General features: G+C 37.1%; 1 protein-coding gene across 3 annotated transcripts in view; it reads right to left on the minus strand.

Annotated features, from left to right (window-relative positions):
• Positions 1-16,690, minus strand: part of VPS41 (VPS41 subunit of HOPS complex) — a 225,814-nt gene that overhangs the window by 39,582 nt on the left and 169,542 nt on the right. For all 3 annotated transcript variants that reach the window (XM_045827611.1, XM_045827610.1, XM_045827609.1), the window contains 6 exons: positions 13,425-13,517; positions 8,059-8,186; positions 7,313-7,457; positions 5,387-5,428; positions 5,191-5,241; positions 1,111-1,248 (listed from right to left, as the gene is read on the minus strand). In XM_045827611.1, the coding sequence (XP_045683567.1) occupies positions 1,111-1,248; positions 5,191-5,241; positions 5,387-5,428; positions 7,313-7,457; positions 8,059-8,186; positions 13,425-13,517 (597 nt within the window). The remainder of the gene's footprint in view (positions 1-1,110; positions 1,249-5,190; positions 5,242-5,386; positions 5,429-7,312; positions 7,458-8,058; positions 8,187-13,424; positions 13,518-16,690) is intronic.

Genomic DNA, 16,690 nt, shown 5'->3' on the forward strand with positions numbered 1-16,690 from the left:
TCGCCGGACTGATTCCCAGTCAGGGCACATGCCTGGGTTGCAGGCCAGGTCTCCAGTAGGGAGAATACAAGAGGCAACCACACATTGATGTTTCTCTCTCTTTCTCCCTTCCTTCCCCTCTCTCTAAAACTAAATAAAGAAAATTTAAATAAATAAATAAAATTAATAATCATGGGTTGAAGAAGCAACTAGGTAGTGAGTACACATAAGGTACATGTTATCAATCAACTTCTTACTACGTATTTCTTATGAGTCAAATGCTTTTTTGTTTTGTTGAAAAGTATTTGTTATATGGCTATCTAAATTTAGTAAGACACTTGTAGATGTTAGATAGCATTCCAGACGTTATCAAAAATCACTGGAAACAATACTGACGGCCTTAGATTGCTTAGTTTCTAGTACTTTCACAGGGAGTATTACAGATTATTTTGAAACAGCAAGTATATAAAACTTGATAGTTTGTATTCACCCTAACTAGAACCTCGTGTGTATTAATTTGGTCATTTATGTACTCACTCATGATGCAACAAACATTAAATGTCTAATGTGTGCTGGTTACTGGGTTCACCAAAATAAGAAAGAAAAACTCCTTGTCCTTGTAGAATTTACAAGACAGTAAGAAAGAGACACTTATATATATATATTTATTTATTTATTTATTATAGTTATGATTGGTGTAGTATGCTAGAGAAATAAAATGCAGCATGAGACAGAAATACATAAACACATGAGGTGGGTATTTAAAGCAGACAGGGTCCAGGGCCTACCAGTCCTTGTCTCCCCACCAGGCTGACTCTGAGGTCCTGTGCTAATCCTGGTAAAGTGACTCAGACTCCTGACAGTTTCTGCTATGTGAATGAATCCTAGACCCTAGATTATAAACCTTCATTACAATTAAACCTGGCACAGAAATACTTGAGCTCCTAACCCAAATCTAATCTATCAGGACCTGCACTTCTCATCAGAATGCCCCAATGAAACCTAGAGCAACAGTCTTCACCTTGAAGAGGGATAGGTGAGCAGAGACAGGGAAACTAGAAAAAACAAGAGCTTACCTATGATGACAACTTCCCCTGCTGAAGTGTGTGAGTGGGGGAGGCTATAACTTACCTTTTCAAGTGGGCAGTGGGTACTATCTCGGAGAAATGGAAGTAAGTTTGGTCGGTCGTATTCAGCGTAAAGGCTGATCTGTTTTTCATGGTAGCACTGCCCCTTATGGTGGTCTCTCTTGAAAAGCTTATGCAGATACTAAACAAAACAAAGGAATAAACCATGAATGTTATAATAAGAAAAGCAATACCTGTTTAACACTGCTATTTTCAATTCTAAACAGCTTCCACAGAGAGGCTGGAGGAAAGAAGTTTCTAGAGAAAAAAAACTGAATGTAAGAGAAATATCTTTGTGAGAGTAAAGAAATTCTAACACTTTCTCTAGAATGACCCAGAGTAACTTGGCTCTATCACTTACTAACCAGGTGACCTTGGAAAGTCACTAACCTCTCTGTGATTGAGTTTCTTTATCTGCTAAAATCTCATTGAGTTGTTGTGAGGCTTGAATGAGTTATCATTTGTAAATTTCTCAGAACCATGCCTGACATACAGTAAGCACTACAGAAATGTTAAGGATAGTAGAGTTGACCCTTGGTGCAACATGGGTTTGAACTGTGTGGGTCTACTTACATGCTGATTTTGTTCAATAAACATATAATCAGCCCTCTATATCCTGGGGTTTGCATTTGTGGATTCAACTAAGTGAAGATCAAAACCAGGATTTTTGATCTGCTGTTGGGAATCAGCTGTTGGATGTGGAGGGCTGAGTGTATGCATTGTTCTACACCATTTTATATAAGGAACTTCAGCATCTGCACATTTTGGTATCTGCAGGGGGTCTTGGAACCAATTACCCAGGGTGCAGGGGGTAAGGTAGCTAAGTTTTGGAGGAGTCAAAAGTTATCCTTGAATTTTCAACTTTGTGGGTTAACCCCAGCATTGTTCAAGTGTAAACCATAGTTGTTAATACTGTCACCATCATCTCCTCTGCCTCAGAAATAAAAGGCTTGATTAATGGTCTTTCTAGAGCATAAAAATTCTTGCCTTTATATATAAGGAGGAGAATCATGGGATAAGAATATGGTCTTAAAAATTCAAGCAGCATGAAATATCTGAGATTTTCCTGCCTATGTTCTCCTCTAGGACTTTTATGGTATCGTGACTTACATTTAAGTCTTTTCTCCACTTTGAATTTATTTTTGTGTATGGTGTAAGTTGGTGATTGAGTTTCATTTTTCTGCATGTAGCTGACCGGATCTCCCAGCACCATTTGTTGAAGAGGCTATTTTAACTCCATTTTATGTTTCAGTTCTCTTTGTTGAATATTAATTGACCATAGAGACTTGGGTTTATTTCTGGGCTCTCTATTCTGTTCCATTGGTCTATGTGTCTGTTCTTATGGTAGTACTAGGCTGTTTTGACTACAGTGGCCTCATAATATAGTTTTATATCAGGTATTGTTATCCCTCCTACTTTGTTCTTTCTCAAAATTGCCAAAGTGGTGGAAGACAGATAAATACCATAGGATCTTACCTACAAATGGAACGTAATCAACAAAACAAACAAGCAAGCAAAATATGACCAGAGACACTGAAATAAAGAACAAACTGACAGTAACCAGAGGGCAGTGGGGAGGGGATAATGGGGGAAAATACGGAAAGGTCCACCAAGGAACATGTATAAAGGACACATGGATAAAGCCAAAGGGGATAGGTTTGAGGATGGGAGGCAGGGATGGGTGGGGCAAGGGGGCTGTGGGGGATGAAAATGGAAACGACTGTACTTGAACAAAAATTAAAAAAAAAAAAGAAAACTACAGAACACTGAAGAAATAAATTAAGGAAGACACAAATAAAGGGAAACATATACTGGATTCATGGATTGGAAGAATTAAGATCATTAAAGTGTCCATACTGGAAAAAAAAAATTCAAGCAGCAAGCACTAAGTAAATTCTCATATAGTCCTCATCTCCTGTCTGTTAGGATTATTGAGAATCTGTGTTTGCAATGAAATGCTGCCTGTACTGGTGACATCAAAAACAAAAATAACAAGTAAACATCAAGAGGAGTACAGGTATTCTATACCAATTTTTAAAACGGATTCCTTTCCCTAGCTGTTTAAAACAGTTAATGGACTTCAAAGGAAATGAGGAATTCACTTTCTACTCAGAGGCAAGAGTAAGTCTATCAATATATTACAAAGAAGCTAGAAATCAATGTTCAATGTTAAATGTAAACAAACATCCCACAACCCACCAGAGATGAAAAGATTTCATCACAACATTTATATAAACTGCACTCACACCCTGAGTGATGGTTCAAAAGAACCACAGAGCATCTGCCTGCCCTTGCAGCTGTGACTGACAATGAATCATTGTGAAATTTGATGTTCACAGTTGTATACAGTCACAAAAGAAGCCTAACTATGACAGATGCATACTGAGAAACCACTCTTCAGGTTAAGTGTTCACATCTCCCTAAAGCAAGAAAGTGGGAGAGCAGCTGGACAGAACTCCATGCAGTCTGATAAAGGTGACTATCAGTCTTCTGGTCCGGGATCAGTGTGTGAGCTGGACACCTGGTGCTATTTCCCAGGAGCACACACAGGATAGGAAGGTTCTGTCACATCTATTGAGGCACATTTATAGAGAAATTACATTACCTGACAGGAAGGTGAACCATTTTAGTGTGAGCTGTGCCACCATTTCACCACTGCACTAATTAGACTTGTCACACAAATACGTACTGCCTGTAATCCTGTCTCATGGTATGAGGAGTCCAGAAATCACTGCTTTATAAACAAATCCCAAGGTGGCCAGCATAATGCCACCTGTCTTGGGCCAGAAAATGATCTTGAGATTTCTAATCATGAGCAACATTGCAATAGCATCTGCACAAAACTAACTTTTTTATTGTTGTTCAAGTACAGTTGTCTTCCCCCCCCCACTACTCCCCTCACACCAGCCATCCTCACCTCCTACCTCCCACTGCTGATCCTACCTCCCCTTGGTTTTGTCCATGTGTCCTTTACACATGTTCCTGAAAACCCTTCCCCCTACATCCCCCATTAACCCCTCCCACCTCCCCTCTGGTTATTGTCCATTTGTTAATTTCAATATTTCTGGTTATATTTTGCTTGCTTGTAAGTTTTGTTGATTAGGTTCCATTTATAGGTGAGATCATATGGTATTTGTCTTTCACTGCCTGGCTTATGGTATTTGCCCTTCACTTAGTATAACACTCTCCAATCCCACCCATGTGGTCGCAAAGGGTAGGAGCTCCTTCTTTCTTTCTGCTGTATAGTATTCCATTGTGTAAATGTACCATAGTTTATTGATCCACTCATTTACTGATGGGCATTTAGGTTGTTTCCAGCACTTAGCTATTGTAAATTGTGCTGCTATGAACATTGGGGTGCATAGGTTCTTTTGGATTGGTGTTTCAGGGTTTTAGGGCAAAACTAACTTTTGAATAAAATATTCTATTCCCATGGCCTCCTTCTGGGTACAGAAAAGTGGGCAAAGATAAAGAGAACGCATGGTATTTGATGCTCATAGTCCTACAGGAATAATCCCTATTTTCAATGAAGCTTTTTCTTGTATAATTTTTAAGGGAAGTAGAAAACATCTACTCCTCTTTATTCACATGATGATAGCAATGCAGAGAATCAAAGTGTTCCCCCAAAAGAAATCCAGGAAAAAGGGCCTTCACATCACCACCACCAAGACCACCCTAGAGAAGTAGGGTTTGCTACTGGCAGGTGAGGAATGAGAAAACAAGACTCCATTCCTTGATCATGCTGTGGTATTATAATTTATGCTATAATTACATTAAACAGTAACTATAGGAGGAAGTGCTTAGTCCCAGGCACAGTTTGATAATACAAAAATGAATATGATAACTTTTTAAAAATCACAATTCAATTGTGAATCAAATTAAAGTGGCGTATCTGTAATTAATCCCTAACCTGGATTCAGAGCACATGTTGAATTTTAATAATTACGGAATACTGTTTGTGGTCAGACCTTCTATCTGAGTATTAACCCGAAGAGTTCTCTCCAGCATTCCCACATCAATACTGAAAAGTGATGTGCCCCACTAGGCCATCAAAAGAGCAGCAGAAAACAGCTTTCATGCTCACCACATGCTGTAATTCTGGTCTGTCTTCTAACTCTTCCACTACCTTTTTTATCTAGGGAAAAAAGACAATTTTAAGCATAGAGTTATGAGGATACAAACATAACTGCAAAATTATCTGATAAACATCTCTCCTCTTTTTGGCTATCATGGTCCTAGATACTGACCTGGTAATATATACAAAAATAAAAGACACTCACTGAAATTTTATCTTCATTGTCCAAAAGCATGTCAACAGCTTTCTGAAATAAAAAAACAATAGCCACAGTCACTAAAATTTGCCATCTAAGTAGAGATCATTGAACATGACATAATGCATATGCTGTCACAGTTAATAGTAGAAGGCTTATTTTCCATACATAAGGAATCCCTTAGCTTTCAACCACCAGTAAGTGATATATTTATAAAAGAATGCATTTTAAAATGGGCCTCAATCTGAGGTTTATGTGTTTTGTATACTATTGAAATGTTATCTTGTTATAGCTCACCAAATACAAACTATCCTGACTACATGTATTACAGCCTCCTTGATGTCTCAGACACCTTCACAAGTTCTCACGTGACTCTCAGTACTTAGGGAGAAAGTGTTATTCCCTGTACCACAAAAATAAGCTTTTCTTCTGGTCATCTGATTATTAACCAATTCCCTCTATAGATTTCACAGATTTAAGGAGCTGGTCTTACATAAAGAAGATAAAAGCCAAAAAAAAGTAAGATACCTGAAGTTTCATAATGATATAAGGCTTATGAACCTTTAGAATTTAGAAGTTAGCTACTCTTAATATGCATGAAACACAAATTAGAGTCTGTAACAAGAGCCCACCAGACCTGGGTCCAGTTCTTGCCTTTGCTACTACTTACCTCTCTGCTCCAGACAATTTTTCCCTCTGAAATATGAGGTATTAGAAGAGATTATCCTATATATATGTTATAATTAAAAAACCCTATGATTCCTTAATTTTGGTTCATACTCTTAAATAGTAATTAGTTTCAGCTCACTCACCTTTTTTTCTATAACTACATATGAAAAACTAGACCCTTGAGACATACTGGTAGATGAGTAAAGAGGCATGAGGATATGGGCAAATGTAATTAATTTTTATATAAGCATCTCATCCTCTTGATCATGTTATGCCAAAGAAGGAGAACCTGTGTACCTAAACTTCCTGGGAACTGCACTAATTCTTTTTAGGTCTGTAGTTCCTAAGGATTTGATTCATTTAGAATGAAAAATGGGCTAAAAGCATTTTTCAGAAAAAAAGAGGTCTATTTAGCTCCTATTTAAATTAAGTTTAAGCTTGTGAAGACTAATAAACAGCACATGGTATATGTATATGTATATAAAATATACATACACATAATATAACATATAATACCCTTAAATACATTAAAATAAAATTGAAAATTCCAAGTAAACATTTTAGATCCTTAAGGTTCTCCTCTTTATCTAAAATTTTAATTTTGTGAATAAGAACTACTCTGTTTTATGAACCTCTTTATTTCAATTACTAGCAGTTGTCATTAGCTTTCTTTTTTAAACACACACACACACACACACACACACACACACATACACACAGAGTTTGCATGCCTGTACAAGAGCTGCTGTGAGCTGTGGAGGCTGGGTGCCATCATTAATCAAGCAATCCACCATTCAAATTTGTCTTAAAATAAAATAACATACTTCCCTATCCTGGACCTAAGTGTCATCTGAGACCCATGGACACCACACATGCTAAATCTGTAAATGCCAAGGAATAAAATTACAATAAATAGATTGAAGTAAAAGTTTACTTAAAATTTTAATTCTGGGACATACAATTTGTTTCTATGAATTACATGAATTGTTTGACTAAAAATTTACTTCACACAAAATTTCAAAGGTTACACATCAAATTATGATTGCTTTTACAGAAAAATCACATCAAATAAAGGATTTTTGAATGCCAGCTTCTAAAATACCTAACATCTAGAAAGGGTCCAAGTGCTCTGAACATCATGGGCACACAGCCACGGTATGTGATTTACTATTCTAGCATTTGGATATATGTCTAGTTGCTAACAATTTGGAAGAGTAAAAATAAATTATCAGTATTAAAATTTAATAAAAAAACCCCACACATTACCTCGGAATCAAAATCCATTAATAAAACAATTTTATCCTTGATAGAGCTAAATAGATTATGCTTGTGAATCAACTGGAAAACATCCTTATGTCTTAAGGTTAAGTATATCTCCAGAGCGTTGCCATAGTTTTTGTCATAGGTGTACCTGGTAACAAAAATTTTTTACATTAATGTTCATCAATACTTCTGATTAAACACTCATACTCATATATACTTTGCTCTTCTTTCTCAAAACTGCAGAAGCTATTCGGGCACATTTATTTTTGATATTTTTTAATTAATGTTCCAATACGGTTGTCTCCATTTTCCCACCCCCACCTACCACCCTCAATCCTACCCTCCTTTGGCTTTGTCCATGGGAAGGGAAAGGGTCATAAAGGAGTCTGAGGTTTGAGAGACTAACCAACTTACAGATCCAAGAACAACAGAATCCAGAGCCTCAATTTGCCTAATTAATCTAAGACCTGCATCCTTCCCTCCTAGAACCACTGCCACTGCCCACTATTGCTGACTAGGATTCTTCTCTGGGGAAGAGATTACACTACAATTGCAGTTTCACACATTTTTCTTACCTCTTTGTTGTGCACTGAAGGTTTATGAAAAGTTTTCACTAAGAGTGAATATAAAAAAAATGGTATAAAAGGCTCAGTCCTCTGTGTCCTCCCTATTCAGTTTACTAGATCTAATATATGAAAAACTTTCCATATAGATTGATTTGAAAAGAAGAAGCACTAAATTATACTCACAATTCTGCAAGGGTTTGAAGTAAGGTCCTGTTCTGACTATCTTTCTTCAGGTGATCTCGAACTGCTTGAACTATTACTGAATTGTTGTACAGATCTCCGGGCCATTCTCGGATCAGAGTGGCAAAACCCTAACCAAGAGGGTAAAAAGAACACTCTTTAAATAGGATAACAATTCAAATATTTTAAACAATGTCTAAAAGTATTCATGTAAACAGCAGAATAATTTTATGATGAAAATTTGCTCCACAAGGATCACTTTCCAGACTATGGGTTTCAGGCTGGCCAAGGGAGACAGAGAACTACTGCACACTAATCTCTATTTGCCACTCCTGAGAAGTAGGTGGTGCCATCCACCTCTGTTCTTATCTGATGAAATGTACAAGTAAGAAAGGCACTCAGGTCTGTCAATAAAGTACCTCTGCATAAGCAGAGTGTAGGTCTGACTTGCTATGTCCTCACTCTGGACTAACTACAACATTTGGAAGACATCTTTAACACCTTACAGATACATGATACATGTCAGATCTGGGCAGCATAGCTGGCACACTGCACACCATGGCCTGTCCCACAGTGGAATCACCTGCATCCTTTAGCAAGTTAACATCTTTGTCCTCCTTTCATGCCCTCCTCTGACCCTAATTTTGTTTGGTAATTTGAGACTTTGGCTCAAGTCTTATTCTCTAGTTCTTACCCTGACTATCACTGGAGCACAAAATTTGTGGTTCTGATAGAAAACTCCAAATATCATCTGGGGTTATCATCTGATTGGATCCTGTTTCTCCCTCATCCTGTTTCTTCCCAAGTCCTAGGAAGCCCCTGCCCTCCTGATTCCCAACTTTAGCCCTCAGGTTTTGTAACTCAGTACAGCAGAGCATTTTACTTACTGATCCTTTACAACTTAAAAACAAAACAAAATGTATGTATTTAGAAGACAGCAAGTAGAAGTAATAATCTTTATACTATAAATTATATTAAAAATCATATTAAGTAACTCAACCAATGCCTTAACTACTTTGAATGTGTTTAAATGATATTTAGAAATGAAAATAGTGACATAAAATTTGCTTCTATAAAGTGTGATAATTTGGTAAGAAGAAAATTACAAAAGAATCAGGAATACAGTCTGCATTAAAGTCCTACCCACTTTCTCCTAAAGCGATTCCCAGAAAGGATGGCAAAAGACAGAAACAATGGGCTATACTTTCCATTCAAACTGCAACCTCTCTAGGTATTAGCATGATTGCAGTTTGACTTGAGACATTTGTGAAGGGGGTCACACTGAGTAAAGATGATATATTTTACAAAACTACTGAATCAGAACATTAAAATGTTCTCTAAACCAAAATGATAGTTTGGATAAAGTTTCTGTTTTCTTAAGGCTGTACAATTTATAAAATGAAAACTCAAAAGATTTCCACCAGAATAACTGGCAGCTTTCAGTATCCCTGAGACCAAGAATAACACTATTCAAGGAAAGAAGAAAGCTTGGTTCCATTTCCTCTTCCTCATGTTTACGCAACAGCCTCGTGCCACTGCCAACTTATAATACAAAATAAGACAAACTGGTCATGTTGTGTGATAAAAGCATGATGATTCCTACATAAACTGAATTAAGCATTTATTACATGTCTTATTAGGCTTTCCCCTCCTTAATGGGCTTTGTGCTAAGAAATACTGATGAAATTAACACTGTGGCCATTATTATTAATTAGAAAAGAGAGTTATCAGGGAGCTGTTATGACTGAGTGAGCAAAGTTAGAGAACATCTCAGTGCCCATTAGTTAGTAAAAGGTTAAAAATATTCATTAAATGAAATGCCATAGAAATTGTCTCACTTGTAACATGCTTATACATTTCTAATTAATATTATAAAACAAAGCTTAACTATTTAGAACTATTTTGCAAGGTTGTAAATGAAGAGTCAAAGAAATATGCATTTGGGTAGAAACCCCATAAAAATAAGTCATGAAGCATCATCACCATAGAAGAAAATTCTAAGCCACTGTGTATACTCAGAACATACTGGAAAGAAACTCAAGTCCATTATAAGCTTTACACACTGAAGAAACCTTTTCTAATAACTATGGGCAATAATGGCCTCTCTTTCAATCTCTTAGAGAACATGTTGCTCTGTTACTTATTTTCTAGTTGTTTGAAGCCTATTAGTATGGTCTCCCTGGTTAGTCTGTAAATCCACTGAAGGCCAGGACTGTGTTAATTTTCAGAAAGAAAAGAAAGTTGAGAACTCAATATTCCAGAAGTACAGTTGTTTTTTAAATCTGCTCTTTAGTGCTGTTTAACACCACAAAATTTTCATGTACGTAAGTGATCAAAAGTCTTGCCACAAAATACTGCTAGCTGATCAAATATGTGACAATTTAATTAAAAATTAAGATTGAAACTGAGAATAATAAAGGCTAAATATGAATTATTTATAAGAGCTTATGACAATAAAAATTGTTTATAACCTTCTTAGTAGGAACCAGGAAGATACCCAAAACATCCAGAGGAAAATAATCTCTAAGCTGTGAGTTTAAGTCACAATTATTTCTTTCAGGCTCAGTCAAAAGTCTTCTAGATAAGAATCAAAAGGGTAATTTTTTTATCTTCACCTATGGACATTTTTCTACTGCTTTTAGAGAGAGAGGAAGGAAGAAAGAGAAACATTGATTAGTTGCCTCCCATACATGCCCAGACTGGGATCAAGCCCACAGTCCAGGCATGTATCCTGACTGGGAATTGAACCTGTAACCCTTCAGCTAAAGGATGATGCTCCAACCAACTAAGCAACACCGGCCAGGGCAGGATAATTTTGATGGCACAAAAATCGAGTCTCTTGAAAAAGTAAGAGTTGAATCATGTGAAAAAAATTGTAACAGAACCATAAAAATAATAAAGTTGCTTTTTATGGTTAAATTGCATTACTTTAAAAAGAAGACAAGTATAATAAGCTGTAATATCTCTAAGTAAAGTATATATGCTTTCCCATCCTTTTCACAGAACACTCATAATTTTCTTTTGGGATGATGTATAAAGACAGAATAGAAACACAAGTCCATTATAAGTCTTTACCCACTGAAGAAACCTTTTCCAATAACTATGGGAAATAATGGCCTCTCTTTCAATCTCTTAGAGAACATATTGCTCTGTTACTTATTTTCTAGTTTAAGCTTATTAGTATGGTCTCCCTGGTCAGTCTGTAAATCCACTGAAGGCCAGGATTCTGTTTTTTAATTTCTCTAGCATCCAACTGAGGACAGTTCGAGAACATGGTAGCTTCCCAATAAAGGTATGTTGAATTAAACTGAAAAGGAAATAAACAGAAACCATAGTCTACATTAGTTGGTATCTAGCATAAATGGCAGAAACTATTACCATAAAATCTTCTGTACAGATCCAGAAAGGAATAGATTCATGCTGTTAGAGAACACTGGATTTTTAACATACATGCTAATAAGAAAAGATGAGGAAACACTGCCTCCATTAGTATGTATGATTAAAAGAAATATTGATATTTTGTTGTAGTTGAACTCATGCTAAAGCATCTAATTTCTTCCTATAAGAACACAGGCCTATAAAAGTAAAGGGACTATATAAATACATGCATCAGGATGCTTGGATCTTATATATCCAGGAATACCTGGTTGACAGTAACTGAGCAAACACTTCTGTTACTAGGGTAAGAGATCACTATTTTAAAGGTCCCTTAGATTCTAAGGTATAAAATATCATTTCAGAGTTGAAACAGTGTTTGCCATATTACCACTCCTTAAACTAAATCAGTTATTGGTTAAAAAGAAGTCTCTTAACAAGGTGTTTAGTACTCAGTAGGCACTCAAAAACACAGGAGTTCATTTTCTCATTCCCCCTCTAGTCTTATTGCCTCTTTTTATTTCTGTATGTTAACCTTTGGCAAGCCACCTCACATTATCATGGGAAAAAGAAAGTTGTAAACAAAGCCTTCCTTATCTTTAAAACCTAACATAAGAATAAAAAAGAAGGCAATGACAACCTGCATCATACTGTGAGGTACCAAAAATTAAAACTGATCACAAGGTTAGGGCCCTGAACTTCACAAAGACTAAAGGTGGTTCCACTTTTATGACCCTGCAAGTTGGCCCAAAGCTACAGAACATGTTACAGCTCCTCGTTTATGGATCTTCCTAGCACCAGTCACAGCTCTGGAAGAGTTTACTGGCCCTGTCTAGAACCTGCCCACCAGAAATCTCATCTTTTTCTTTGGTCCGAAGGGGAACTAAGCTGAGTTTTAGCCACAACACTTTGTTGATGCTGTATGAGAGCATCCAGCATATTATGTAATAATGTATCTTTATATCAGGGTTCTCAACCTTAGTACTGGCATCTAAGGATAGACCACTCTTGGTTGTAGGGGCCTGTCTTGTGCCATTGTGAGATGTTTAATAGCATTTCTGCTGGCCTCTGGCCACTAAATGACAGCACCAATTCCCCAGAAGGAACAACTAAAAATGTCTCCAGACATTGTCAAATGTCCCCTGTGGGAGAGAACCAGTCATTGTCAAGAACCACTGGTTCACATGCTTGGGTGTGACTCATATTGAGTGACTGCTGAAGGGTCATCATTCCATTCACAATTGTAGGCCTAGGGCCTACCATATTCCTGGAACATAGCAGGAACTAAACAGATACTTTCTCAATAAATATGTGTCAAATTAACAAACCTTAAAAATTATAATCCATTTTGGGTAAATGCAAAGAATAAACTTAAATTACAATCTAAGCATACTATTTATTAAATGTATAGCCTTGGACAAGTTATTTAATTTCTTCATTTTTTAGTTGTCTCTTCTCTAAAATTGGACATTACTACTCATAGTGTTGTTAGGAATAAAATCACAATTTGCATGTACAAGTGCAGAGTTACAGTAGATAAGCAATTTATGTATTGCCTTTTTCCTTAATCAATAAGCACACAGATCATTTCCAATCCCTTTCCCCATTACTGCCCCCTCAATTTCTCTTTAATTCTCCTTTGACAAACTTAGTTCTGAGTTTCACCCATTAGAAAGGTCTGCTTTCTTTAGGGGTAGTATAAATGTTAACAGAAGTTGCTATTCTATTTCTGAAATCCCCAAATGGCACTCAGTCCCTTTTCCTATTAACGGTGGTAACTTTAAGGAATTCTCCAAAATGTACATGGATTAGAGATTTTCACTATCTACATAAACATTAGTTATCATTAGAGTTTATCTATCTCAGTTTCATCTACCACACACAAACTGCAAATCAGTTAACTTTAAACCAGTTGCTCCATTACATTATTTTTTTTAATGTGTTAACATTTTCTATTGAGAACAAGTAAATATGACCATGCTTGAATATTGTACCTCATAATCAGTTTCCAAAAATTCGTGTAAGATCATTTCATAGATGAGTGGTTTCAGAACTGGATCCCCTCTTGGCAAATAAGGACTAATAGCCTAGGGAAGGAAAAGGAAAAAAACAAAACAAAAACAAACCCTTAAAAAGTGGCAAAACAAAACTATACTCAAATTAAGCAGAAAACATAAAAGTATATTTCCAATTTTTTAAAAGTGTACTTTATTGGTTATGCTATACAGTTGACCCAATTTTTTCTCCCCTTTTCCCCCCTCCTCCCTGCTCCCCCACCCTCCAGCATTTCCCCCACCTTAGTTCATGTCCATGGGTTATACATGTAAGTTCTTTAGCTTCTCCATTTCCTATACTATTCTTAACATCCTCCTGTCTATTTTTGTGCCTACCTATTCTGCTTCTTATTCCTTGTACCTTTTCCCTGCATTCTCCCTCTCCCCCTCCCCACTGATAACCCTCCATGTAATCTCCATTTCTGTGATTCTGTTCCTTTTCTGGTTGTTTGCTTAGTTTTTGTTTGTTTTTAAGATTCAGTTGTTGATACTTGTGAGTTTGTTGTCATTTTACTGTCCATAGTTTTTGATCTTCTATTTCTTAATAGTCACTTTAACATTGCACATAATAAGGGCTTGGTGATGATGAACTCTTTTAACTTTACCTTATCTGAGAAGCACTTTATCTGCCTTTGCATTCTAAATGATAATTTTGCTGGACAGAGTAATCTTGGATGTAGGACCTTGCCTTTCATGACTTCAAATATTTCTTTCCAGCCCCTTCTTGTTTATAAAGCTTCTTTATAGAAATCAGCTGATAGTCTTATGGGAGCTTTGAGTTACTTTGTAAGTAACTCTCTTCTTTCCTCTTGCTGCTTTTAAGATTCTCTTCTTATCTTTAATCTTGGGTGACTTAATTCAATTAATTAATGATGTGTCTTGGTGTGTTCCTCCTTGAGTCCAATGTCTTTGGTACTCTCTGGGCTTCCTAGACTTCCTGGAAGTCTATTTCCTTCACCATATTGGAAGTTTTCTTTCATTATTTGTTCAAATAAGTTTTCAATTTCTTGCTCTTCCTCTTCTGTCTCTAGCACCCCCATGATTTGGATATTGGAATACCTAAAGTTGTCCCAGAGGTTCCTAAGCCTCTCCTCATTTTTTTTGCATTCTTGTTTCTTCATTCTGTTCTGGTTGAATGTTTATTTCTTTCTTTTGTTCCAAATTGTTGATCTGAGTCCTGGTTTTCTTCCCTTCATTATTGGTTCCCTGTATTATTTTCCTTTATTTAACTTTATGTAGTCTTCATTTCTTCCTTCATTTTGTGATTGAGCTCAATCAATTCTGTGAGCATCCTGATTACTAGTGTTTTGAACTCTGCATCAGCTCAAAATGCTGGTAATTAGGATGCTGGAGCTTTGATCTGTTCTTTCATTTGGGCCATATTTCTGTCTTGGAGCACCTGTTACATGGTAAGAGATGGAGCTTTAGGTATACACCAGGGCAAAGCAACCCTCTTTGCTCCACTGTGGCGCTGTCTGTGGGGTGTGGTCAGAGAGGGAACAATGCCATTTGCTCCACTCTTGTCCCACTTTCCATCACTTCTCTCGCTTCCCATAAGCAGCTTATGAACTCTCCTGTGAGGCTAGGAGTTTCTTCCACTGCCGCAACCCCCACAGATTTTTTACAGCCAGGGGTTTTGAGACTTTGTTCCCTGTGCTGGAACCCTGGGTTTTGCTGTCTGTCTCACTTTCCTGCTGTTTCTCCCTGCTAATATGTGCATAAATGTGGGATCATACATGTGGTCTGCTGCCTTGCATTGCCGCATTCCTCTCCGCCCTGGCTGCCCATTTCTGCCCTTCCCACCAGCCTGGCTGAATGTTTCTTTTACTCCTTGGTGGTTAGACTTCCACACAAATGATTTTCTGGCAGTTCTGGCTGTTCTTTGTTTTTAAATTGGTTGTTATCCTTCTTTTGGTTATTTGAGGAAGTGAAGCATTTCTGCCTACACTTCCATCTTGGCTGGAACCCTACCCTGTATATTTTCAATTTGAAAGTTTAAGGCAACAAAGTACTTTGGAAAATTACTATGTAGAGAAAAGATTCAAATAAACTACTTGCAACATATAACTATATATATGTATATATTTAATCTTATCCAAGGATATGTTTTTATTGATTTTGAGAGAGAGGAAGGGAGAGAGGAGAGAGAAACATCCATCAATTGTCCCTGGTACCTGCCCTGACCAGGGATCGAACCCACAACCTAGGTATGTGCTCTGACTGGGGATTGAACCTGCAACCTTTTGTTGTGTGGGACAGTACTCTAAACAACTGAGTAACCTGGCAAGGGCTATAATATTTTTTTAAAAAAATTTATGAGGGGTATGTGTGCATGAATGAATGAATACAAAATTGCCCAGGTTAACCTATATCTCTGTTCTTCCTGATGAATTAATGAAAATCTAAATAATAAGAGGGAGAATGCTACAAACACGATAAAAGTCAATTTCATAAGTAATCAAGCAGTATAGATCGCCTATTCAACATTCTTCCCTTCAACTGGAATGTATCAACCTTTAAAAACTCACAATCATCTTTTGAAATTAGGGGCAAATATGTTATTGTGTTCTTCAGCTATTCAGAACTATGTTAAGGGTCAAATTTCCAAATACTGTCAAATGACTCAGCAGTATACTGTGCACCAAAATCACCATTCCAAGAAGCTCACAGTCCCAGAGGAAAGGTCAATGAACATCTAAATAGCCAACTGCAATATTACGTGGGAAGTGATATAAGAGGGATTAACAAGAAGGTGTGGCAAATCTTACACATTGAAGCTGAGATCACAGAAGCCGAGGTCTGTTTAGGCAAAGAAAGTGAAAAAAAAAAGGGCACCCTGGCACGGGGACCAGCATGAGCAAAGGCATGGAGCCATGAATGCACACCCTGCATTCAGGGATGTCACAGATGTAGAATGGAGTCACTGAAGGGAGATGAGGCTGGAGAGGAAAGTGAAGTGGTGTCATGAAAGGAACTCAGATTTTATCCTATGGGCGGGAGTGAAACAACAGATATTAGGGAAGTGAGAGAAGCACATTTATTTTTTAAGCAGTTAACTCTGGGTGACGGTTGCCTATAGATCTATCAAGAGTTAAGGCAGTGTTGGGAACCGCCCTGACTAGTATCAGAGGCTGAAACCCCCACCTAGGCTAAAGCTAAGGGAACGCCCTTGGAACCGTAAGCCGGCAAGGAGATAAAAGCTTATC

The sequence above is a fragment of the Phyllostomus hastatus genome, unplaced genomic scaffold (genome assembly GCF_019186645.2).
Source record: "Phyllostomus hastatus isolate PE091 unplaced genomic scaffold, TTU_PhHast_1.1 phas_scaffold_78, whole genome shotgun sequence".
NCBI classification, from domain to species: Eukaryota; Metazoa; Chordata; class Mammalia; order Chiroptera; family Phyllostomidae; genus Phyllostomus; species Phyllostomus hastatus.